The 26665-nt window shown below is 40.2% G+C and overlaps 1 protein-coding gene across 1 annotated transcript in view; it reads right to left on the bottom strand.

The window, feature by feature from the left end:
• LOC128663964 (hyaluronan mediated motility receptor) overlaps positions 1 to 26665 on the bottom strand; it is a 171277-nt gene that overhangs the window by 24813 nt on the left and 119799 nt on the right. Inside the window, exons 17-20 of the mRNA XM_053718578.1 lie at positions 24191 to 25966; positions 11754 to 11867; positions 10697 to 10790; positions 10404 to 10580 (exon numbers count right to left, since the gene is read on the bottom strand). Coding sequence (XP_053574553.1) covers positions 10404 to 10580; positions 10697 to 10790; positions 11754 to 11867; positions 24191 to 25966 — 2161 coding nt within the window. The remainder of the gene's footprint in view (positions 1 to 10403; positions 10581 to 10696; positions 10791 to 11753; positions 11868 to 24190; positions 25967 to 26665) is intronic.

The raw sequence follows: 26665 nt of genomic DNA on the forward strand, positions 1-26665 counted from the left end.
CTTTAAATCCACCGTGGTCATGAATTGACCTTCCTGGATGGAAGGAAGGATAGTTCGAATGGTTTCCATCTTGAAAGATGGGACCTTGAGAAATTTGTTTAAGATCTTGAGATCTAGGATTGGTCTGAATGTTCCCTCTTTTTTGGGAACTATGAACAGATTGGAGTAGAACCCCATCCCTTGTTCTCTCAATGGAACAGGATGAATCACTCCCATTTTTAACAGGTCTTCTACGCAATGTAAGAACGCCTGTCTTTTTATGTGGTCTGAAGACAACTGAGACCTGTGGAACCTTCCCCTTGGGGGAAGTCCCTTGAATTCCAGAAGATAACCCTGGGAGACTATTTCTAGCGCCCAAGGATCCAGAACATCTCTTGCCCAAGCCTGAGCGAAGAGAGAGAGTCTGCCCCCCACCAGATCCGGTCCCGGATCGGGGGCCGATATTTCATGCTGTCTTGGTAGCAGTGGCAGGTTTCTTTGCCTGCTTTCCCTTGTTCCAGCCTTGCATTGGTCTCCAAGCTGGCTTGGCCTGAGAAGTATTACCTTCTTGCTTAGAGGACGTAGCACCTTGGGCTGGTCCGTTTTTACGAAAGGGACGAAAATTAGGTCTATTTTTTGCCTTGAAAGGCCGATCCTGAGGAAGGGCATGGCCCTTACCTCCAGTGATATCAGAGATAATCTCTTTCAAGTCAGGACCAAACAGCGTTTTCCCCTTGAAAGGAATGTTTAGTAGCTTGTTCTTGGAAGACGCATCAGCCGACCAAGATTTCAACCAAAGCGCTCTGCGCGCCACAATAGCAAACCCAGAATTCTTAGCCGCTAACTTAGCCAATTGCAAAGAGGCGTCTAGAGTGAAAGAATTAGCCAATTTGAGAGCATTGACTCTGTCCATAATCTCCTCATAAGGAGGAGAGTCACTATCGAGCACCTTAATCAGTTCATCAAACCAGAAATATGCGGCTGTAGTGACAGGGACAATGCATGAAATGGGTTGTAGAAGGTAACCCTGCTGAACAAACATCTTTTTAAGCAAACCTTCTAATTTTTTATCCATAGGATCTTTGAAAGCACAACTATCCTCTATGGGAATAGTGGTGCGTTTGTTTAAAGTAGAAACCGCTCCCTCGACCTTGGGGACTGTCTGCCATAAGTCCTTTCTGGGGTCGACCATAGGAAACAATTTTTTAAATATGGGGGGAGGGACGAAAGGAATACCGGGCCTTTCCCATTCTTTATTAACAATGTCCGCCACCCGCTTGGGTATAGGAAAAGCTTCTGGGAGCCCCGGCACCTCTAGGAACTTGTCCATTTTACATAGTTTCTCTGGGATGACCAAATTTTCACAATCATCCAGAGTGGATAATACCTCCTTAAGCAAAATGCGGAGATGTTCCAATTTAAATTTAAAAGTAATCACATCAGATTCAGCCTGCTGAGAAATGTTCCCTAAATCAGTAATTTCTCCCTCAGACAAAACCTCCCTGGCCCCCTCAGATTGGGTTAGGGGCCCTTCAGAGATATTAATATCAGCGTCGTCATGCTCTTCAGTAACTAAAACAGAGCATCCACGCTTACGCTGACAAGGGTTCATTTTGGCTAAAATGTTTTTGACAGAATTATCCATTACAGCCGTTAATTGTTGCATAGTAAGGAGTATTGGCGCGCTAGATGTACTAGGGGCCTCCTGAGTGGGCAAGACTCGTGTAGACGAAGGAGGGAATGATGCAGTACCATGCTTACTCCCCTCACTTGAGGAATCATCTTGGGCATCATTGTCATTATCACATAAATCACATTTATTTAAATGAATAGGAATTCTGGCTTCCCCACATTCAGAACACAGTCTATCTGGTAGTTCAGACATGTTAAACAGGCATAAACTTGATAAGAAAGTACAAAAAACGTTTTGAAATAAAACCGTTACTGTCACTTTAAATTTTAAACTGAGCACACTTTATTACTGCAATTGCGAAAAAACATGAAGGAATTGTTCAAAATTCACCAAACTTTCACCACAGTGTCTTAAAGCCTTGAAAATATTGCACACCAATTTTGGAAGCTTTAACCCTTAAAATAACGGAACCGGAGCCGTTTTAAGCTTTAACCCCTTTACAGTCCCTGGTATCTGCTTTGCTGAGACCCAACCAAACCCAAGGGGAATACGATACCAAATGATGCCTTCAGAAGTCTTTTATAAGTATCAGAGCTCCTCTCACATGCGACTGCATGCCATGCCTCTCAAAAACAAGTGCGCAACACCGGCGCGAAAATGAGACTCTGCCTATGCTTTGGGAAAGCCCCTAAAGAATAAGGTGTCTAAAACAGTGCCTGCCGATATTATTATATCAAAATACCCAGAATAAATGATTCCTCAAGGCTAAATAAGTGTTAATATCAATCGATTTAGCCCAAAAAATGTCTACAGTCTAAATAAGCCCTTGTGAAGCCCTTATTTACAATCGTAATAAACATGGCTTACCGGATCCCATAGGGAAAATGACAGCTTCCAGCATTACATCGTCTTGTTAGAATGTGTCATACCTCAAGCAGCAAGGACTGCAAACTGTTCCCCCAACTGAAGTTAATGCTCTCAACAGTCCTGTGTGGAACAGCCATGGATTTTAGTTACGGTTGCTAAAATCATTTTCCTCATACAAACAGAATTCTTCATCTCTTTTCTGTTTCTGAGTAAATAGTACGTACCAGCACTATTTGAAAATAACAAACTCTTGATTGAATAATGAAAAACTACAGTTAAACACTAAAAAACTCTAAGCCATCTCCGTGGAGATGTTGCCTGTACAACGGCAAAGAGAATGACTGGGGTAGGCGGAGCCTAGGAGGGATCATGTGACCAGCTTTGCTGGGCTCTTTGCCATTTCCTGTTGGGGAGGAGAATATCCCACAAGTAAGGATGACGCCGTGGACCGGACACACCTATGTTGGAGAAAGAAGGGGGAGTGGGAGTGTCTTATTTCCCACTTGCAGTGGGCTTTCCAGCTACCTTTTCAACAGAGCTAAACTGAGAGCTTCTAAGTAAGTTTTTAACAGTTTTATATCAGATTTTTATATCAGTATCTGTGCATTATATTCTTTATAGTAGTGTCTATTACATGCAGTTATATGAAAAGGAGTGTATACTGTCCCTTTAAATACAATAAAATCTTTTCTGCTTGCCTGAGTACATTGTTACTTACAATAAATAGGATCTGGCCTTGAAACCAGATCAACTTTTAAAAAGAGACAGTAAACACCTTTTAAATTACAAGCCACTTCTGTTGTCTTGCTATAGAACATATCAGCCAACTCTAAAACATTTATAAAGCAAATTAACATTGCTTGCTACAATTGTTTTTCAATTGCCAAACTCCACCCACCTCTTGACTCATTTGGGGGAGTCAATCTGTGCTTGATTCTCTGAAACTGACAAGGCTAGCCAGGGTCATTGTGCTAGTATAGAGCACATTGTTTTGCAGTTTTTTAGGTAATGATATCTAGCAGGTTTAGCCCTGAGAATATGGCAGTGTGCTTTTTTGGTTCTAAGAATTAGAAACAAAAAATCTGAGCTAAATTACATGAAAACGGGGCAAAATAAATTTTGTAAACTATATGGCAAAGCTGTTTCACTATGTAAAAGTAAACATTTTACATTAAAATCTCAAGGCGTTTACTGTTCTTTTAAGGTGCCACTTTATCCTTTGCCTCAGACTACCCTTTACATTTTAAGTTCTCTAGAAATCGCAGGGCCCTTAAATTGTTTTGTCTCAATTTGTATTTCAATGTAAAGGGCTGACAAATATGATGTTGAATTACAAATTTTAAATAAATAATTACAAAATGACATAGCTGGGTGTGAGTGAAAGGTAATATGGTGTACCAAGTTGACTGCCATCCACTAAAGACGCCATTAGGCTCATTTGTAGACGTTATACAGTAAGCAACACTTGCCAGTGGAGAAAGTCTTTACAGACTACACATTAATGCTAACATTTAAATCAATATAATAAAGACTATGAAATATTGTACAGTGTTTAAAGTGAAGGTAAACTTTAGTCAATGAAAGCCCGTTTTTTTAAAAAACATAATTTATGTAAGAACTTACCTGATAAATTCATTTCTTTCATATTAGCAAGAGTCCATGAGCTAGTGACGTATGGGATATACATTCCTACCAGGAGGGGCAAAGTTTCCCAAACCTCAAAATGCCTATAAATACACCCCTCACCACACCCACAATTCAGTTTAACAAATAGCCAAGAAGTGGGGTGATAAGAATAAAGTGCGAAAGCATAAAAAATAAGGAATTGGAATAATTGCGCTTTATACAAAAAAATCATAACCACCACAAAAAAGGGTGGGCCTCATGGACTCTTGCTAATATGAAAGAAATTAATTTATCAGGTAAGTTCTTACATAAATTATGTTTTCTTTCATGTAATTAGCAAGAGTCCATGAGCTAGTGACGTATGGGATAATGACTACCCAAGATGTGGATCTTTCCACGCAAGAGTCACTAGAGAGGGAGGGATAAAATAAAGACAGCCAATTCCGCTGAAAAATAATCCACACCCAAAATAAAGATTAAATGAAAAAAACTGAAATTATAAGCAGAAGATTCAAACTGAAACAGCTGCCTGAAGTACTTTTCTACCAAAAACAGCTTCAGAAGAAGAAAACACATCAAAATGGTAGAATTTAGTAAAAGTATGCAAAGAAGACCAAGTTGCTGCTTTGCAAATCTGATCAACCGAAGCATCATTCCTAAACGCCCAGGAAGTAGAAACTGACCTAGTAGAATGAGCTGTAATCCTTTGAGGCAGAGTTTTACCCGACTCGACATAAGCATGATGAATTAAAGATTTCAACCAAGATGCCAAAGAAATGGCAGAGGCCTTCTGACCTTTCCTAGAACCGGAAAAGATAACAAATAGACTAGAAGTCTTTCGGAAATTCTTAGTAGCTTCAACATAATATTTCAAAGCTCTAACTACATCCAAAGAATGCAATGATCTCTCCTTAGAATTCTTAGGATTAGGACACAATGAAGGAACCACAATTTCTCTACTAATGTTGTTAGAATTCACAACCTTAGGTAAAAATTTAAAAGAAGTTCGCAACACCGCCTTATCCTGATGAAAAATCAGAAAAGGAGACTCACAAGAAAGAGCAGATAATTCAGAAACTCGTCTGGCAGAAGAGATGGCCAAAAGGAACAAAACTTTCCAAGAAAGTAATTTGATGTCCAATGAATGCATAGGTTCAAACGGAGGAGCTTGAAGAGCCCCCAGAACCAAATTCAAACTCCAAGGAGGAGAAATTGACTTAATGACAGGTTTTATACGAACCAAAGCTTGTACAAAACAATGAATATCAGGAAGATTAGCAATCTTTCTGTGAAAAAGAACAGAAAGAGCAGAGATTTGTCCTTTCAAGGAACTTGCAGACAAACCTTTATCCAAACCATCCTGAAGAAACTGTAAAATTCTCGGAATTCTAAAAGAATGCCAGGAAAAATGATGAGAAAGACACCAAGAAATATAAGTCTTCCAGACTCTATAATATATCTCCCTAGATACGGATTTACGAGCCTGTAATATAGTATTAATCACAGAGTCAGAGAAACCTCTTTGACTAAGAATCAAGCGTTCAATCTCCATACCTTTAAATTTAAGGATTTGAGATCCTGATGGAAAAAAGGACCTTGCGACAAAAGGTCTGGTCTTAACGGAAGAGTCCACGGTTGGCAAGAGGCCATCCGGACAAGATCCGCATACCAAAACCTGTGAGGCCATGCTGGAGCTACCAGCAGAACAAACGAGCATTCCTTCAGAATCTTGGAGATTACTCTTGGAAGAAGAACTAGAGGCGGAAAGATATAGGCAGGATGATACTTCCAAGGAAGTGACAATGCATCCACTGCTTCCGCTTGAGGATCCCTGGATCTGGACAGATACCTGGGAAGTTTCTTGTTTAGATGAGAGGCCATCAGATCTATTTCCGGAAGTCCCCACATTTGAACAATCTGAAGGAATACCTCTGGGTGAAGAGACCATTCGCCCGGATGTAACGTTTGGCGGCTGAGATAATCCGCTTCCCAATTGTCTATACCTGGGATATGAACCGCAGAAACTAGACAGGAGCTGGATTCTGCCCATACCAGAATTCGAGATACTTCCTTCATAACCAGAGGACTGCGAGTCCCTCCTTGATGATTGATGTATGCCACAGTTGTGACATTGTCTGTCTGAAAACAAATGAACGATTCTCTCTTTAGAAGAGGCCATGACTGAAGAGCTCTGAAAATTGCACAGAGTTCCAAAATATTGATCGGTAATCTCACCTCCTGAGATTCCCAAACCCCTTGTGCTGTCAGAGACCCCCAAACAGCTCCCCAACCTGTCAGACTTGCATCTGTTGAAATTACAGTCCAGGTCGGAAGAACAAAAGAAGCCCCCTGAACTAAACGATGGTGATCCGTCCACCACATCAGAGAGTGTCGTACAATCGGTGTTAAAGATATTAATTGAGATATCTTTGTGTAATCCCTGCACCACTGGTTCAGCATACAGAGCTGAAGAGGTCGCATGTGAAAACGAGCAAAGGGGATCGCGTCCGATGCTGCAGTCATAAGACCTAGAATTTCCATGCATAAAGCTACCGAAGGGAATGATTGTGACTAAAGGTTTCGACAAGCTGATATCAATTTTAGACGTCTCTTGTCCGTTAGTGACAGAGTCATGGACACTGAATCCATCTGGAAACCTAAAAAGGTTACCCTTGTCTGAGGAATCAATGAACTTTTTGGTAAATTGATCCTCCAACCATGATCTTGAAAAAACAACACAAGTCGATTCATATGAGATTCTGCTAAATGTAAAGACTGAGCAAGTACCAAGATATCGTCCAAATAAGGAAATACCACAATACCCTGTTCTCTGATTACAGACAGAAGGGCACCGAGAACCTTTGTAAAAATTCTTGGAGCTGTAGCTAGGCCAAACGGTAGAGACACAAACTGGTAATGCTTGTCTAGGAAAGAGAATCTCAGAAACTGATAGTGATCTGGATGAATCGGAATATGCAGATATGCATCCTGTAAATCTATTGTGGACATATAATGCTCTTGCTGAACAAAAGGCAGGATAGTCCTTATAGTTACCATTTTGAATGTTGGTATCCTTACATAACGATTCAATATTTTTAGATCCAGAACTGGTCTGAAGGAATTCTCCTTCTTTGGCACAATGAAGAGATTTGAATAAAACCCCAGCCCCTGTTCCAGAACTGGAACTGGCATAATTACTCCAGCCAACTCTAGATCTGAAACATTTCAGAAATGCTTGAGCCTTCGCTAGGTTTACTGGGACACGGGAAAGAAAAAATCTCTTTGCAGGAGGCCTTATCTTGAAGCCAATTCTGTACCCTTCTGAAACAATGTTCTGAATCCAGAGATTGTGAACGGAATTGAACCAAATTTCTCTGAAAAAACATAATCTGCCCCCTACCAGCTGAGCTGGAATGAGGGCCGCACCTTCATGTGGACTTGGGAGCTGGCTTTGGTTTTCTAAAAGGCTTGGATTTATTCCAGACTGGAGATGGTTTCCAAACTGATACCGCTCCTGAGGATTAAGGATCAGGCTTTTGTTCCTTGTTGTGACGAAAGGAACGAAAACGATTATTAGACCTAAATTTACCTTTAGATTTTTTATCCTGTGGTAAAAAAGTTCCTTTCCCTCCAGTAACAGTTGAGATAATAGAATGCAACTGAGAACCAAATAATTTATTACCCTGGAAAGAAAGGGAAAGCAGAGTAGACTTAGAAGACATATCAGCATTCCAAGTTTTAAGCCATAAAGCTCTTCTAGCTAAGATAGCTAGAGACATATACCTGACATCAACTCTAATGATATCAAAGATGGCATCACAAATAAAATTATTAGCATGTTGTAGAAGAATAATAATGCTATGAGAATTATGATCTGTTACTTGTTGCGCTAAAGCTTCTAACCAAAAAGTTGAAGCTGCAGCAACATCTGCTAAAGATATAGCAGGTCTAAGAAGATTACCTGAACACAAGTAAGCTTTTCTTAGAAAGGATTCAATTTTCCTATCTAAAGGATCCTTAAAGGAAGTACCATCTGCCGTAGGAATAGTAGTACGCTTAGCAAGAGTAGAGACAGCCCCATCAACCTTAGGGATTTTGTCCAAAAATTCTAATCTGTCAGATGGCACAGGATATAATTGCTTAAAACGTTTAGAAGGAGTAAAAGAATTACCCAAATTATTCCATTCCCTGGAAATTACTTCAGAAATAGCACCAGGGACAGGAAATACTTCTGGAATAACTACAGGAGATTTAAAAACCTTATCTAAACGTTTAGATTTAGTATCAAGAGGACTAGAATCCTCAATTTCTAATGCAAGTAGGACTTCTTTAAGTAAAGAACAAATAAATTCCATTTTAAATATATATGAAGATTTATCAGCATCAACCTCTGAGACAGAATCCTCTGAATCAGAAGAACCAATATCAGTATCAGAATGATGATGTTCAATTAAAAATTCATCTGAAAAATGAGAAGTTTTAAAAGACTTTTACGTTTACTAGAAGGAGGAATAAGACATAGCCTTCTTAATGGATTTAGAAACAAAATCTCTTATGTTATCAGGAACACTCTGAATATTAGATGTTGACGGAACAGCAACAGGTAATGTAACAGTACTAAAGGAAATATTATCTGCATTAGCAAGTTTGTCATGACAAACAGTACAAACAACAGCTGGAGGAACAGATACCAAAAGTTTACAGCAGATACACTTAGCTTTGGTAGCTCCAGCACCAGGCAGCGATTTTCCAGAAGTATCTTCTGACTCAGCTTCAACGTGGGACATCTTGCAATATGTAATAGAAAAAACAACATATAAAGCAAAATTGATCAAATTCCTTAAATGACAGTTTCAGGAATGGGAAAAAAATGCCAGTGAATAAGCTTCTAGCAACCAGAAGCACAAAATAATGAGACTTAAATAATGTGGAGACAATAGTGACGCCCATATTTTTTTTTTTAGCGCCAAAAAAGACGCCCACATTATTTGGCGCCTAAATGCTTTTGGCGCCAAAAATGACGCCACATCCGGAACGCCGACACTTTTGGTGCAAAAGAACGTCAAAAATGACGCAACTTCCGGCAACACATATGACGCCGGAAACAGAGAAAAAAATTTGCGCCAAAAAGTCTGCGCCAAGAATGACGCAATAAAATGAAGCATTTTCAGCCCCCGCGAGCCTAACAGCCCACAGGGAAAAGTCAAATTTTTAAGGTAAGAAAAAAATGATTTATTCATATGCATTATCCCAAATATGAAACTGACTGTCTGAAATAAGGAACGTTGAACATCCTGAGTCAAGGCAAATAAATGTTTGAATACATATATTTAGAACTTTATATAAAAGTGCCCAACCATAGCTTAGAGTGTCACAGAAAATAAGACTTACTTACCCCAGGACACTCATCTACATGTAGTAGAAAGCCAACCCAGTACTGAAACGAGAATCAGTAGAGGAAATGGTATATATAAGAGTATATTGTCGATCTGAAAAGGGAGGTAAGAGATGAATCTCTACGACCGATAACAGAGAACCTATGAAATACACCCCGTAGAAGGAGATCACTGCATTCAAATAGGCAATACTCTCCTCACATCCCTCTGACATTCACTGCACGCTGAGAGGAAAACCGGGCTCCAACCTGCTGCGGAGCGCATATCAACGTAGAATCTAGCACAAACTTACTTCACCACCTCCATAGGAGTCAAAGTTTGTAAAACTGATTTGTGGGTGTGGTGTGTATTTATAGGCATTTTGAGGTTTGGGAAACTTTGCCCCTCCTGGTAGGAATGTATATCCCATACGTCACTAGCTCATGGACTCTTGCTAATTACATGAAAGAAATACTATTAAAAACAAAGGGCACTTTCATTCATCAAAGTTTACAAAGCAGCCGTTTTGTTAAAAAAAAAATCCGGCTTCCTCCAATCACAGCATGGCCTCAGGCAATGACTACCCTGGGGGCAAAGATGTGATTGGAGGAAGCCGGATTAGTCATTGCTGACGTGTGAATAGAGGATCTCTATGTGGGGAAAGCTGCTGTAGCAGTGAAAAAAAAAAAAAAAAAAAAAAAAAAGGTATTTTTTGTCTTAACAAAACAGCTGCTTTGTAAACTTTGATGAATGAAAGTGCCCCTGTTTTTAATATATTTTTTTTAAAAACAGGCTTTCATTCACCAAAGTTTACCTTCACTTTAAAATGCCAATAAGGATAAAGTTATTTTAAAAAAGTTCTATACTAATCGCGGAAGCATTCAAAATTTTGCCTGTTAGGAGGTATCTTTGCTATAACTTACTTGCTTTAGCTGTGTGTTCTCAGTTTTAAGTTTCATAACATGTTTGATTTTCTGTTTCTGATTCTGATGGCCCAGTAACTTGGCATAAGCTTCACTGAGCTTATTTAACTCATCTTGGGCTGCTCCATTTTCATTAAGCAGAGCATTCTTCTCTGCTTCAAATGCATCTAACTGTTGCTATAATAAAGAAGAGATCAAGAATATAGGAAGACTATTTTCAACAATAAGGACCATTTCCATGGTTACATAAAAGAGACTTTGCATAGGATTGTAGATACGCAGACAATCTTTACCTGGAATGGTCGAACTTTGTTTTGCAAATCTTCAAATAACGTTCGCCATTTGGTCACCTCTTCCATGTCCACTTTCTTATGGTCAGATTCTTTCCTGTATAAAGAGTCTTTTTAATTGTGTGTTTCAATTGACATTTGAGAAAACAGTCAAAGCTTTTTTGTCATTTTAAATAGTGTGAAAAAATTAAGAAATTAAAAAAAAATAAATAAAAAAAATTTGATATTTATACCTAGAATATACAAAAATAAAAAAACACCCAAAATATGTGCTTAAACAACTGGGGGTGATGGAGACAAAAAGGACCAATTTGTAACCAATAAAGTTAAAGGACCAGTCAACACAGTAGATGTGCATAATCAACAAATGCAAGATAACAAGACAATGCAATAGCACTTAGTCTGAACTTCAAATGAGTAGTAGATTTTTTTTCTGAGAATTTTAAAAGTTATGTCTTTTTCCACTCCCCCTGTACCATGTGACAGCCATCAGCCAATCACAAATGCATACACATACCATGTGACAGCCATCAGCCATTCACAAATGCATACACACTTATTCTTGCACATGCTCAGTAGGAGCTGGTGACTCAAAAAGTTTAAATATAAAAAGACTGTGCACATTTAGTTAATGGAAGTAAATTGGAAAGTTTTTTTTTAAAATGGCATGCTCTATCTGAATCATGACAGTTTAATTTTGATTGAGTGTCCCTTTAACTCAACACACTACTCTTCTGATATTATTGTATCTTTAAATATGGGACGTTTCGGGTAGGATACTCTTCTCCCTAAAATGTTTAAGGATAGGAAGCATCCTCCACAAGATTTCACATAATAAAGATACAAGTATTAGAAGAGAAGAGTGCTGAATTCACATACACACGAGTATAAATTGAGCCCCATAACAGTTTGTGATGTCCCATTAAATTTACACTTTTTAAGAGGAAGCTAAAACATAGCAACAACTTTATAGGCCCGTATTAACATTGAGCCATGAGTTCAAAAATCTACTAAAAAACATACCCACTTTGCACCATTTGGCATAAAATATAAAAAGTACCTTAAAACGATGATCTCTTGTTGAAGTGTAATTATTTCTTTTTGCAAAGGCTCTGCTAACATTTTTAGCTCTGACTCTCTTGCACGATAATGCTCTTCCGTTTCTAGTAATTTCCTTTATTAAAAAAAAAAAAAAAGTATGGAACTTTAATAAAATAAATATTTTAAAAGAAGTGAATGTGCAAGATTTCATAACATATAATTACCAGCACTCTCAGCATAAGCATACATTGTTATTCATGAATATGTTTAAAAAAACAGAATTTATGCTTACCTGATAAATTACTTTCTCCAACGGTGTGTCCGGTCCACGGCGTCATCCTTACTTGTGGGAATATCTCTTCCCCAACAGGAAATGGCAAAGAGTCCCAGCAAAGCTGGCCATATAGTCCCTCCTAGGCTCCGCCCACCCCAGTCATTCGACCGACGGACAGGAGGAAAAAAATAGGAGAAACCATATGGTACCGTGGTGACTGTAGTTAGAGAAAATAATTTATCAGACCTGATTAAAAAACCAGGGCGGGCCGTGGACCGGACACACCGTTGGAGAAAGTAATTTATCAGGTAAGCATAAATTCTGTTTTCTCCAACATTGGTGTGTCCGGTCCACGGCGTCATCCTTACTTGTGGGAACCAATACCAAAGCTTTAGGACACGGATGAAGGGAGGGAGCAAATCAGGTCACCTAAACGGAAGGCACCACGGCTTGCAAAACCTCTCCCCCAAAAATAGCCTCCGAAGAAGCAAAAGTATCAAATTTGTAAAATTTGGCAAAAGTGTGCAGTGAAGACCAAGTCGCTGCCTTACATATCTGATCAACAGAAGCCTCGTTCTTGAAGGCCCATCTGGAAGCCACAGCCCTAGTTGAGTGAGCTGTGATTCTTTCAGGAGGCTGCCGTCTGGCAGTCTCGTAAGCCAATCGGATGATGCTTTTAAGCCAAAAAGAAAGAGGTAGAAGTCGCTTTTTGTCCTCTCTTTTTACCAGAGTAGACGACAAACAGAGAAGACGTTTGTCTGAAATCTTTTGTAGCTTCTAAATAGAATTTTAGAGCACGGACTACGTCCAAATTGTGTAACAAACGTTCCTTCTTTGAAACTGGATTCGGACACAAAGAAGGTACAACTATCTCCTGGTTAATATTTTTGTTAGAAACAACCTTTGGAAGAAAACCACCTTATCTGCATGGAACACCAGATAGGGCGGAGTAGACTGCAGAGCAGATAACTCTGAAACTCTTCTAGCAGAAGAAATAGCAACCAAAAACAAAACTTTCCAAGATAATAATTTAATATCTATGGAATGTAGAGGTTCAAACTGAACCCCTTGAAGAACTGAAAGAACTAAATTTAAACTCCAGGGAGGAGTCAAAGGTCTGTAAACAGGCTTGATCCTAACCAGAGCCTGAACAAATGCCTGAACATCTGGCATAGCTGCCAGTCGTTTGTGTAGTAAGACAGATAAAGCAGAAATCTGTCCCTTTAGAGAACTCGCAGATAATCCTTTATCCAAACCTTCTTGCAGAAAGGAAAGAATCTTAGGAATTTTAATCTTATTCCAAGGTAATCCCTTGGATTCACACCAGCAGATATATCTTTTCCATATCTTATGGTAAATCTTTCTAGTTACCGGTTTTCTGGCCTGAACCAGAGTATCAATCACAGAATCTGAAAACCCACGCTTTGATAGAATCAAGCGTTCAATCTCCAAGCCGTCAGCTGGAGGGAGACCAGATTTGGATGTTCGAATGGACCCTGAACAAGAAGGTCCTGTCTCAAAGGTAGCTTCCATGGTGGAACCGATGACATATTCACCAGGTCTGCATACCAAGTCCTGCGTGGCCACACAGGGGCTATCAAGATCACCGAGGCCCTCTCCCGTTTGATCCTGGCTACCAGCCTGGGAATGAGAGGAAACACATAAGCTAGGTTGAAGGACCAAGGCGCTACTAGTGCATCCACTAGAGTCGCCTTGGGATCCCTGGATCTGGACCCGTAGCAAGGAACTTTGAAGTTCTGACGAGACGCCATCAGATCCATGTCTGGAATGCCCCATAGTTGCGTCAACTGGGTAAAGATCTCCGGGTGGAGTTCCCACTCCCCCGGATGGAATGTCTGACGACTCAAATAATCCGCTTCCCAGTTTTCCACACCTGGAATGTGGATCGCAGATAGGTGGCAGGAGTGATTCTCCGCCCATTGTATTATTTTGGTCACTTCTTTCATCACCAGGGAACTCCTTGTTCCCCCCTGATGATTGAGATACGCAACAGTCGTCATGTTGTCTGATTGGAATCTTATGAATCTGGTCTTTGCTAGCTGAGGCCAAGCCTTGAGAGCATTGAATATCGCTCTTAGTTCCAGAATGTTTATCGGGAGAAGAGACTCTTCCCGAGACCACAGTCCCTGAGCTTTCAGGGATTCCCAGACCGTGCCCCAGCCCACTAGGCTGGCGTCGGTCGTGACGATGACCCACTCTGGACTGCGGAAGCTCATTCCCTGGGATAGGTGATCCTGGGTTAGCCACCAACGGAGTGAGTCTCTGGTCTTCTGATCTACTTGAATCACTGGAGACAAGTCTGTATAATCCCCATTCCACTGTTTCAGCATGCACAGTTGTAATGGTCTTAGATGAATTCTCGCAAAAGGAACTATGTCCATTGCCGCAACCATCAACCCCACTACTTCCATGCACTGAGCTATGGAAGGACGTGGAACAAAATGAAGAACTTGACAAGCGCTTAGAAGTTTTGACTTTCTGACATCTGTCAGAAAGATCTTCATTTCTAAGGAATCTATTATTGTTCCCAAGAAGGGAACTCTGGTTGACGGAGACAGAACTTTTTTCTATGTTCACCTTCCATCCGTGAGATCTGAGAAAGGCCAGAACGATGTCTGTATGAGCCTTTGATTTTGAAAAGGACGACGCTTGTATTAGAATGTCGTCCAAGTATGGTACTACTGCAATGCCCCTCGGTCTTAGAACCGCTAGAAGGGACCCGAGTACCTTTGTGAAAATCCTTGGAGCTGTGGCTAATCCGAATGGGAGGGCCACAAACTGGTAATGTTTGTCCAGAAAGGCGAACCTTAGGAACTGATGATGTTCTTTGTGGATAGGAATATGTAGGTACGCATCCTTTAGATCCACGGCAGTCATAAATTGACCTTCCTGGATAGTGGGTAGAATCGTTCGAATGGTTTCCATTTTGAACGATGGTACCCTGAGAAATTTGTTTAGGATCTTTAAATCCAGAATTGGTCTGAAGGTTCCCTCTTTTTTGGGAACTACGAACAGATTTGAGTAAAATCCCATTCCTTGTTCCGTTATTGGAACGGGGTGTATCACTCCCATCTTTAACAGGTCTTCTATACAATGTAAGAATGCCTGTCTCTTTATTTGGTTTGAGGATAAGTGAGACATGTGGAACCTTCCCCTTGGGGGTAGTTCCTTGAATTCCAGAAGATGACCCTGAGAAACTATTTCTAGCGTCCAGGGATCCTGAACATCTCTTGCCCAAGCCTGAGCAAAGAGAGAGAGTCTGCCCCCCACTAGATCCGGTCCCGGATCGGGGGCTACTCCTTCATGCTGTTTTGTTAGCAGCGGCAGGCTTCTTGGCCGGCTTACCCTTGTTCCAGCCTTGCATCGGTTTCCAGGCTGGTTTGGGCTGTGAGGTATTACCCTCTTGCTTAGAGGATGCAGAATTAGAGCCTGGTCCGTTCCTGAAATTACGAAAGGAACGAAAATTAGACTTATTCTTGGCCTTGAAAGGCCTATCTTGTGGAAGGGCGTGGCCCTTTCCCCCAGTGATGTCTGAGATAATCTCTTTCAATTCTGGCCCAAAGAGAGTTTTACCTTTGAAAGGGATGTTAAGCAATTTTGTCTTGGATGATACATCCGCTGACCAAGACTTTAGCCAAAGCGCTCTGCGCGCCACAATTGCAAACCCTGAATTTGTCACCGCTAATCTAGCTAATTGCAAAGCGGCATCTAAAATAAAAGAGTTAGCCAACTTAAGTGCGTGAACTCTGTCCATAACCTCCTCATACGGAGTCTCTCTACCGAGCGACTTTTCTAGCTCCTCGAACCAGAACCACGCTGCTGTAGTGACAGGAACAATGCACGAAATGGGTTGTAGAAGGTAACCCTGCTGTACAAAAATCTTTTTAAGCAAACCTTCCAATATTTTATCCATAGGATCTTTGAAAGCACAACTATCCTCGATAGGGATAGTAGTTCGCTTGTTTAGAGTAGAAACTGCCCCCTCGACCTTAGGGACTGTCTGCCATAAGTCCTTTCTGGGGTCGACCATAGGAAATAATTTCTTAAAAATATAGGTGGGGGAACAAAAAGGTATGCTGGGCTTCTCCCACTCCTTATTCACTATGTCCGCCACCCGCTTGGGTATAGGAAAAGCGTCGGGGTGCACCGGAACCTCTAGAAACTTGTCCATCTTACATAATTTCTCTGGAATGACCAAGTTGTCACAATCATCCAGAGTAGATAACACCTCCTTAAGCAGTGCGCGGAGATGTTCTAATTTAAATTTAAATGTCACAACATCAGGTTCAGCTTGTTGAGAAATTTTTTCTGAATCTGAAATTTCCCCATCTGACAAAACCTCCCTCATGGCCACTTCAGATTGGTGTGAGGGTATGACAGAACAATTATCATCAGCGCCCTCCTGCTCTTCAGTGTTTAAAACAGAGCAATCGCGCTTTCTCTGATATGCAGGCATTTTGGATAAAATATTTGCTATGGAGTTATCCATTACAGCCGTCAATTGTTGCATGGTAATAAGCATTGGCGCGCTAGATGTACTAGGGGCCTCCTGCGTGGGCAAAACTGGCGTAGACACAGTAGGGGATGATGTAGTATCATGTCTACTCCCCTCATCTGAGGAATCATCTTGGGCAATTTCATTATCTGTGGCAGTACTGTCCTTACTTTGTTTGGACGCTATGGCACAATTATCACACAATTTTGAGTGGGGAGACACATTGGCTTTCACACATATAGAACATAGCTTATCCGAAGGCACAGACATGTTAAACAGGCTTAAACTTGTCAAAGCACAAAAAACGTTTTAAAACAAAACCGTTACTGTCTCTTTAAATTTTAAAACAGAGCACACTTTATTACTGAATATGTGAAAAAGTATGAAGGAATTGTACAAAATTTACCAAAATTTCACCACAGTGTCTTAAAGCCTTAAGAGTATTGCATACCAATTTTCAGAGCTTTAACCCTTAAAATAACGGAACCGGAGCCGTTTACAAATTTAACCCCTATACAGTCCCAGCTACAGCCTTTGCTGTGACTTTACCAAGCCCAGAGGGGAATACGATACCAAATGACGCCTTCTAGAAACTTTTCCAACTACTTTCTGGTCCTCACACATGCATCTGCATGTCTTGCTCTCAAAAACAACTGCGCAGTAATGGCGCGAAAATGAGGCTCAGCCTACAACTGGGAAGGCCCTCCCTGACTGGAAAAGGTGTCTAACACAGTGCCTGCCGTTAAAAAACGTTCCCCAAGTTTATAAGTGTGAATTATCAGCATAAACATGTATAAAATGTCCAAATAAAGCAATCGATTTAGCCCATAAAAGTGTCTACCAGTTTTATAGCCCATATTAAGCCCTTTATTCTTTTTGAGACTAAGAAAATGGCTTACCGGTCCCCATGAGGGGAAATGACAGCCTTCCAGCATTACACAGTCTTGTTAGAAATATGGCTAGTCATACCTTAAGCAGAAAAACATAATTTATGTAAGAACTTACCTGATAAATTCATTTCTTTCATATTAACAAGAGTCCATGAGCTAGTGACGTATGGGATATACATTCCTACCAGGAGGGGCAAAGTTTCCCAAACCTTAAAATGCCTATAAATACACCCCTCACCACACCCACAAATCAGTTTAACGAATAGCCAAGAAGTGGGGTGATAAGAAAAAAAGTGCGAAGCATATAAAATAAGGAATTGGAATAATTGTGCTTTATAAAAAAAAACCATAACCACCACAAAAAAGGGTGGGCCTCATGGACTCTTGTTAATATGAAAGAAATGAATTTATCAGGTAAGTTCTTACATAAATTATGTTTTCTTTCATGTAATTAACAAGAGTCCATGAGCTAGTGACGTATGGGATAATGACTACCCAAGATGTGGATCTTTCCACACAAGAGTCACTAGAGAGGGAGGGATAAAATAAAGACAGCCAATTCCTGCTGAAAATAATCCACACCCAAAATAAAGTTTAACAAAAAACATAAGCAGAAGATTCAAACTGAAACCGCTGCCTGAAGAACTTTTCTACCAAAAACTGCTTCAGAAGAAGAAAATACATCAAAATGGTAGAATTTAGTAAAAGTATGCAAAGAGGACCAAGTTGCTGCTTTGCAGATCTGGTCAACCGAAGCTTCATTCCTAAACGCCCAGGAAGTAGATACTGACCTAGTAGAATGAGCTGTAATTCTCTGAGGCGGAATTTTACCCGACTCAACATAGGCAAGATGAATTAAAGATTTCAACCAAGATGCCAAAGAAATGGCAGAAGCTTTCTGGCCTTTCCTAGAACCGGAAAAGATAACAAATAGACTAGAAGTCTTACAGAAAGATTTCGTAGCTTCAACATAATATTTCAAAGCTCTAACAACATCCAAAGAATGCAACGATTTCTCCTTAGAATTCTTAGGATTAGGACATAATGAAGGAACCACAATTTCTCTACTAATGTTGTTGGAATTCACAACTTTAGGTAAAATTCAAAAGAAGTTCGCAACACCGCCTTATCCTGATGAAGAATCAGAAAAGGAGACTCACAAGAAAGAGCAGATAATTCAGAAACTCTTCTGGTAGAAGAGATGGCCAAAAGGAACAAAACTTTCCAAGAAAGTAATTTAATATCCAATGAATGCATAGGTTCAAATGGGGGAGCTTGAAGAGCCCCCAGAACCAAATTCAAACTCCAGGAGGAGAAATTGACTTAATGACAGGCTTTATACGAACCAAAGCTTGTACAAAACAATGAATATCAGGAAGAATAGCAATCTTTCTGTGAAAAAGAACAGAAAGAGCAGAGATTTGACCTTTCAAGGAACTTGCGGACAAACCCTTATCTAAACCATCCTGAAGAAATTGTAATATTCTCGGTATTCTAAAAGAATGCCAAGAAAAATGATGAGAAAGACACCAAGAAATATAAGTCTTCCAGACTCTATAATATATCTCTCTGGATACAAATTTACGAGCCTGTAACATAGTATTAATCACAGAGTCAGAGAAACCTCTTTGACCAAGAATCAAGCGTTCAATCTCCATACCTTTAAATTTAAGGATTTCAGATCCTGATGGAAAAAAGGACCTTGAGACAAAAGGTCTGGTCTTAACGGAAGAGTCCACGGTTGGCAAGAGGCCATCCGGACAAGATCCGCATACCAAAACCTGTGAGGCCATGCCGGAGCTACCAGCAGAACAAACTAGCATTCCTTCAGAATTTTGGAGATTACTCTTGGAAGAAGAACTAGAGGCGGAAAGATATAGGCAGGATGATACTTCCAAGGAAGTGAAAATGCATCCACTGCCTCCGCCTGAAGATCCCGGGATCTAGACAGATACCTGGGAAGTTTCTTGTTTAGATGAGAAGCCATCAGATCTATTTCTGGAAGTTCCCACATTTGAACAATCTGAAGAAATACCTCTGGGTGAAGAGACCATTCGCCCGGATGCAACGTTTGGCGACTGAGATAATCCGCTTTCCAATTGTCCATACCTGGGATATAAACCGCAGAGATTAGACAGGAGCTGGATTCCGCCCAAACCAAAATTCGAGATACTTCTTTCATAGCCAGAGGACTGTGAGTCCCTCCTTGATGATTGATGTATGCCACAGTTGTGACATTGTCTTATCTGAAAACAATGAACAACTCTCTCTTCAGAAGAGGCCAAGACTGAAGAGCTCTGAAAATTGCACGGAGTTCCAAAATATTGATCGGAAATCTCACCTCCTGAGATTCCCAAACCCCTTGTGCCGTCAGAGACCCCCACACAGCTCCCCAACCTGTAAGACTTGAATCTGTTGAGATTATAGTCCAGGTCGGAAGAACAAAGAAGCCCCCTGAACTAAACGATGGTGATCTGTCCACCATGTCAGAGAGTGTCGTAAAATCGGTTTAAAGATATTAATTGAGATATCTTTGAGTAATCCCTGCACCATTGGTTCAGCATACAGAGCTGAAGAGGTCGCATGTGAAAACGAGCAAAGGAGATCGCATCTGATGCGGCAGTCCTAAGACCCAACATTTCCATGCATAAGGCTACCAAAGGGAATGATTGTGACTGAAGGTTTTGACAAGCTGATATCAATGTTAAACTTCTCTTGTCTGACAAGGACAGAGTCATAGACACTGAATTTATCTAGAAACCTAAAAAGGTTACCCTTGTCTGAGGAATCAATGAACTGAATGGTAAATTGATCCTCCAACCATGAACTTGAAGAAACAACACAAGTCGATTCGTATGAGATTCTTCGAAAATGAGAAGACTGAGCAAGTACCAAGATATCGTCCAAATAAGGAAATACCAAAACCCTATTCTCTGATTACAGAAGAAGGGCACCGAGAACCTTTGAAAAAAATTCTTGGAACTGAGGCTAGACCAAACAGTAGAGCCACAAAACTGGTAATGCTTGTCTAAAAAGAGAATCTCAGACACTAAAAGTGATCTGGATGAATCGGAATATGCAGATACACATCCTGTAAATCTATTGTAGACATATAATGCCCTTGCTAAACAAAAGGCAGGATAGTCCTACAGAAACCATCTTGAATGTTGGTATCCTAACATAACGATTCAATAATGATAGATCCAGAACTGGTCTGAAGGAATTGACCTTCTTTGGTACAATGAAGAGATAAAATAAAACCCCAGCCCCTGTTCCAGAACTGGAACTGGCATAAATACTCCAGCCAACTCTAGATCTGAAACACATTTCAGAAATGCTGAGCCTTGCTGTGTCAACTGGGACACGGGAAAGAAAAGAATCTCTTAGCAGGAGGCCTTAACTTGAAGCCAATTCTGTACCTTTCTGAAACAATGTTTCTGAAACCAGAGATTAAGAACGGAATTGATCCAAATTTCTTTGAAGAAAACGTAATCTGCCCCATACCAGCTGAGCTGGAATAAGGGCCGCACCTTCATAGGTACTTAGGAGCTGACTATAGGTTTCTATAAGGCTTGGATATATTCCAAACTGGAAATAGTTTCCAAACTGATACCGCTCCTGAGGATGAAGGATCAGGCTTTTGTTCCTTGTTGTGAGGAAAGGAACGAAATGATTATTTACCCTGGAAAGAAAGGGAAAGCAAAGTTGACTTAGAAGACATGTCAGCATTCCAAGTTTAATCCATAAAGCTTTTCTAGCTAAAATAGCTAGAGACATATACCTGACATCAACTCTAATGATATCAAAAGATGGTATCACCAATAAAATAATTAGCATGTTATAGAATAATAATAATGCTATAAAATTATGATCTGTTACCTGTTGCGCTAAAGCTTCTAACCAAAAAGTTGAAGCTGCAGCAACATCCGCTAAAAATATAGCAGGTCTAAGAAGATTACCTGAACATAAGTAAGCTTTTCTTAGAAAAGATTCAATTTTCCTATCTAAAGGATCCTTAAATGAAGTACTATCTGCCATAGGAATAGTAGTACATTAGCAGGAGTAGAGACAGCCCCATAACCTTAGGGATTTTTGTCCCAAAAAACTCTAATCTGTCAGATGGCACAGGATATAATTTGCTTAAACGTCTAGAAGGAGTAAATAAATTACCCAAATTATTCCATTCCCTGGAAATTACTTCAGAAATAGCATCAGGGAGATAAAACACTTCTGGAATAACTACAGGAGATCTAAAAACCTTATTTAAACGTTTACATTTAGTATCAAGAGGACCAGAATCCTCTATTTCTAATGCAAATAACACTTCTTTAAGTAAAGAACGAATAAATTCCATCTTGAACAAATACAAAGATTTATCAGCATCAACCTCTGAGACAGAAACCTCTGAACCAGAAGAACCATTATCAGTATCAGAATGATGATGTTCATTTAAAAATTCATCTGAAAAAAAGAGAAGTTTTAAAAGACTTTTATGTATACTAGAAGGAGAAATAACAGACATAGCCTTCTTAATGGATTTAAAAAATAAAATCTCTTATGTTATCAGGAACACTCTGAAAATTAGATGTTGACGGACAGCAACAGGTAATGTAATAGTACTAAAGGAAATTTTATCTGCATTAATAAGTTTGACATGACATGCAATACAAATAACAGCTGGAGAAACAGATACCAAAAGTTTATAGCAGACTTAGCTTGGTAGCTCCAGCACTGTGCAGTGATTTTCCTGTAGTATCTTCTGACTCAGTTGCAACGTGGAACATCTTGCAATATGTAAAAGAAAAAAACAACATATAAAGCAAAATTGATCAAATTCCTTAAATGACAGTTTCAGGAATGGGAAAAAAATGCCAGTGAACAAGCTTCTAGCAACCAGAAGCAATAAATAAAGAGACTTAAATAATGTGGAGACAAAAATGACGCCCATATTTTTTAGCGCCAAAAAAGACGCCCACATTATTTGGCGCCTAAAATGTTTTTGGCGCCAAAAATGACGCCACATCCGGAACGCCGACATCTTTGACGCAAAATAACGTCAAAAAATGACGCAACTTCCGGCGACACGTATGACGCCGGAAACGGAAAAGAATTTTTGCGCCAAAAAAGTCCGCGCCAAGAATGACGCAATAAAATGAAGCATTTTCAGCCCCCGCGAGCCTAACAGCCCACAGGGAAAAAAGTCAAATTTTTGAGGTAAGAAAAAATATGATAATTCAATGCATAATCCCAAATATGAAACTGACTGTCTGGAAATAAGGAAAGTTGAACATTCTGAGTCAAGGCAAATAAATGTTTGAATACATATATTTAGAACTTTATAAATAAAGTGCCCAACCATAGCTTAGAGTGTCACAGAAAATAAGACTTACTTACCCCAGGACACTCATCTACATGTTTGTAGAAAGCCAAACCAGTACTGAAACGAGAATCAGTAGAGGAAATGGTAAATATAAGAGTATATCGTCGATCTGAAAAGGGAGGTAAGAGATGAATCTCTACGACCGATAACAGAGAACCTTATGAAATAGACCCCGTAGAAGGAGATCACTGCATTCAATAGGCAATACTCTCTTCACATCCCTCTGACATTCACTGCACGCTGAGAGGAAAACCGGGCTCCAACTTGCTGCGGAGCGCATATCAACGTAGAATCTAGCACAAACTTACTTCACCACCTCCCTTGGAGGCAAAGTTTGTAAAACTGATTTGTGGGTGTGGTGAGGGGTGTATTTATAGGCATTTTAAGGTTTGGGAAACTTTGCCCCTCCTGGTAGGAATGTATATCCCATACGTCACTAGCTCATGGACTCTTGTTAATTACATGAAAGAAAGTCTGCTAACTGTTTCCCCCAACTGAAGTTACTTCATCTCAACAGTCCTATGTGGAAACAGCAATCGATTTTAGTTACTGTCTGCTAAAATCATCTTCCTCTCACAAACAGAATTCTTCATCCTTTTCTGTTTCAGAGTAAATAGTACATACCAGCACTATTTTAAAATAAACTCTTGAAAGTAGAATAAAAAACTACAACTAAACACCACAAACTCTTAACCATCTCCGTGGAGATGTTGCCTGTGCAACGGCAAAGAGAATGACTGGGGTGGGCGGAGCCTAGGAGGGACTATATGGCCAGCTTTGCTGGGACTCTTTGCCATTTCCTGTTGGGGAAGAGATATTCCCACAAGTAAGGATGACGCCGTGGACCGGACACACCAATGTTGGAGAAAGGAGCATTCCTATGAAATACTTGGTTCTGCATCAAGGTTTTCACTGGCTGGGTGCTAAATTATATACATGACCTGCGGTCGATAGGGTAGGAGGCCCCTTGCATGCCTCCATTAGAATATGTCATATGGGGGGGGGGGGGAATTTTGCTGCTGCTTCTCTAAGCAGCACAGATTGACAGTGTGTTTGTGCTGCCTGCACTGGATTGGAGTGCAAAAAAAAAAGAAAAAAAGAAAAAGAAAAAAAGGAAGCCAAAAACTATGCAAGCTGAAGACAATGTTGGATGGCAAAGTTTAACAGATTCCCTTATATGTGTCACACCAATGCAATTAGGGTCATGTCTCAAATACATCCTATAGAGAGAAAAAAGTATGCCTAGAAAGAAATGAAACAAAGTGAAAACCAGTCTAATGATAGCCAAATATGACAGCAGCTGGTTATGGAGGGTAGATACTTATTGGAGGATAATTTAAATAGTGTTTTATTGTTGAAGGGCAGAGGATACTCAGTTTATATTTGTCATCACCACCTTTTATATTCATCCTCTATTTTCATTGTTGTCTCCTTTAGGTCTAGATGTTGTGTTTCCACAGCCTGTAGTTTATGTTTCAGTTGCTCAGATTCTTTTTTTGCTTTGGACATGGTTTCCAGAAGTTCAAGCTTAAATTCTTCCTTAGCTGTGACAGAACGCATCTGCAGCTCAGCGAGTTGCTGTTTCAGATCTTCCTTTGCTTTGGTAGAGGTCTCCTGAAGTTCAGAGAGTTGTTGTTCCAATGCTTCTTTAGCACTAGTGGAGGATTTCCTAAGCTCAAACACTTGTTGCTCAAACTCTTCCTTAGCTGTGACACAATTTTGCTGAAGTTTAATGATTTGAAGATTAAGGTCTTCCTTTTCTTTTGCTGAGATCTCCTGAAGCTCAAGAAGTTTTTGAGCAAATTCTTCTTTAGCAGCAGCAGAGCTCTGCTGCAGTTCAAGATTTTGCTGATTAAGTTCTTTTTCTTTCATGGAAGTGCCCTGAATCTCAAGAACATGCTGTTCCAACTGTTTCTTACTTTTGGTAAAGGATTCCTTAAGTTCAAATAGTTGTTGCTCAAGGTCCTCCTTGGCTTTTGTAGAGGTTTCCCTAAGTTCATTAAGCTGCTGCTCCAAATCTTCCCTAGTTTTAGCAGAAATGTCCTGAAGATGAAGAAGTTGCTGCTCCAACTCTTTAGCTTTGGTGGAGGATTCCTTAAGTTCAAGTAATTGCTGTGTCAAGTCCACCATAGCAGCGGCAGACTTTTCCTGTTGTTTAGATTTCTGCATCAGCTCTTCCTTTGCTTTGGTGTTGACATCTTGCAGCTCCAGAACTTTTTTCTCTAGCTCTTCAGCTTTGGCTGAGGTTTCTTTAAGTTCGAGTAATTGTTGTGTCAGGTCCTCTATAGTAGCAGAAGATTGTTCCTGTAGTTCAGCTTTCTGCATCAGCTCTTCCTTTGCTTTGGTGTTGACATCTTGCAGCTCCAGAACTTTTTTCTCTAGCTCTTCAGCTTTGGCTGAGGTTTCTTTAAGTTCGAGTAATTGTTGTGTCAGGTCCTCTATAGTAGCAGAAGATTGTTTGTGTAGTTCAGCTTTCTGCATCAGCTCTTCCTTTGCTTTGGTGTTGACATCTTGCAGCTCCAGAACTTTTTTCTCTAGCTCTTCAGCTTTGGCTGAGGTTTCTTTAAGTTCGAGTAATTGTTGTGTCAGGTCCTCTATAGTAGCAGAAGATTGTTCGTGTAGTTCAGCTTTCTGCATCAGCTCTTCCTTTGCTTTGGTGTTGACATCTTGCAGCTCCAGAACTTTTTTCTCTAGCTCTTCAGCTTTGGCTGAGGTTTCTTTAAGTTCGAGTAATTGTTGTGTCAGGTCCTCTATAGTAGCAGAAGATTGTTCGTGTAGTTCAGCTTTCTGCATCAGCTCTTCCTTTGCTTTGGTGTTTAAATCTTGCAGTTCGAGAACCTGTTTCTCCAACTCTTTAGCTTTGGTAAATGAGTCCAAAAGCTGTTGCTCAAACTCTTCCTTAGTTTTTGTAGAGTTTTCCTGGAGTTCCTGAAGCTGCAGCACTAAATATTCTTTAGCTTTGGTGGAGGCATTTTGAAGATCAAGAATTTGCTGCTTCAACTGTTCATTTGCTTTACTGGATGTATCCATAAGTTCATGATGCTTCTGCTCCAGTTCTGCCTTCTCTTTAGCAAAAGTGTCCATGGCTTTGTCTGCTTCAGCAACTTTCTCCAGCAGTGACAAGTTTGTTGACTTTAGTAATGCAATTTCATTTGCTGCAGTAAGGATGGAACTATTGAGGAAAAAGAAAAATAAAGGCTTGTGAGCCAAGTAAAAAACAAAATAAAAACATAATTTATGCTTACCTGATAAATTCCTTTCTTCTGTTGTGTGATCAGTCCACGGGTCATCATTACTTCTGGGATATAACTCCTCCCCAACAGGAAATGCAAGAGGATTCACCCAGCAGAGTTGCATATAGCTCCTCCCCTCTACGTCAGTCCCAGTCATTCGACCAAGAATCAACGAGAAAGGAGTAACCAAGGGTGAAGTGGTGACTGGAGTATAATTTAAAAGATATTTACCTGCCTTAAAAACAGGGCGGGCCGTGGACTGATCACACAACAGAAGAAAGGAATTTATCAGGTAAGCATAAATTATGTTTTCTTCTGTTATGTGTGATCAGTCCACGGGTCATCATTACTTCTGGGATACCAATACCAAAGCAAAAGTACACGGATGACGGGAGGGATAGGCAGGCTCATTATACAGAAGGAACCACTGCCTGAAGAACCTTTCTCCCAAAATAGCCTCCGAAGAAGCAAAAGTGTCAAATTTGTAAAATTTGGAAAAAGTATGAAGCGAAGACCAAGTTGCAGCCTTGCAAATCTGTTCAACAGAGGCCTCATTCTTAAAGGCCCAAGTGGAAGCCACAGCTCTAGTGGAGTGAGCTGTAATTCTTTCAGGAGGCTGCTGTCCAGCAGTCTCATAG

This window comes from Bombina bombina, chromosome 6 (genome assembly GCF_027579735.1).
Source record: "Bombina bombina isolate aBomBom1 chromosome 6, aBomBom1.pri, whole genome shotgun sequence".
NCBI lineage: Eukaryota > Metazoa > Chordata > Amphibia > Anura > Bombinatoridae > Bombina > Bombina bombina.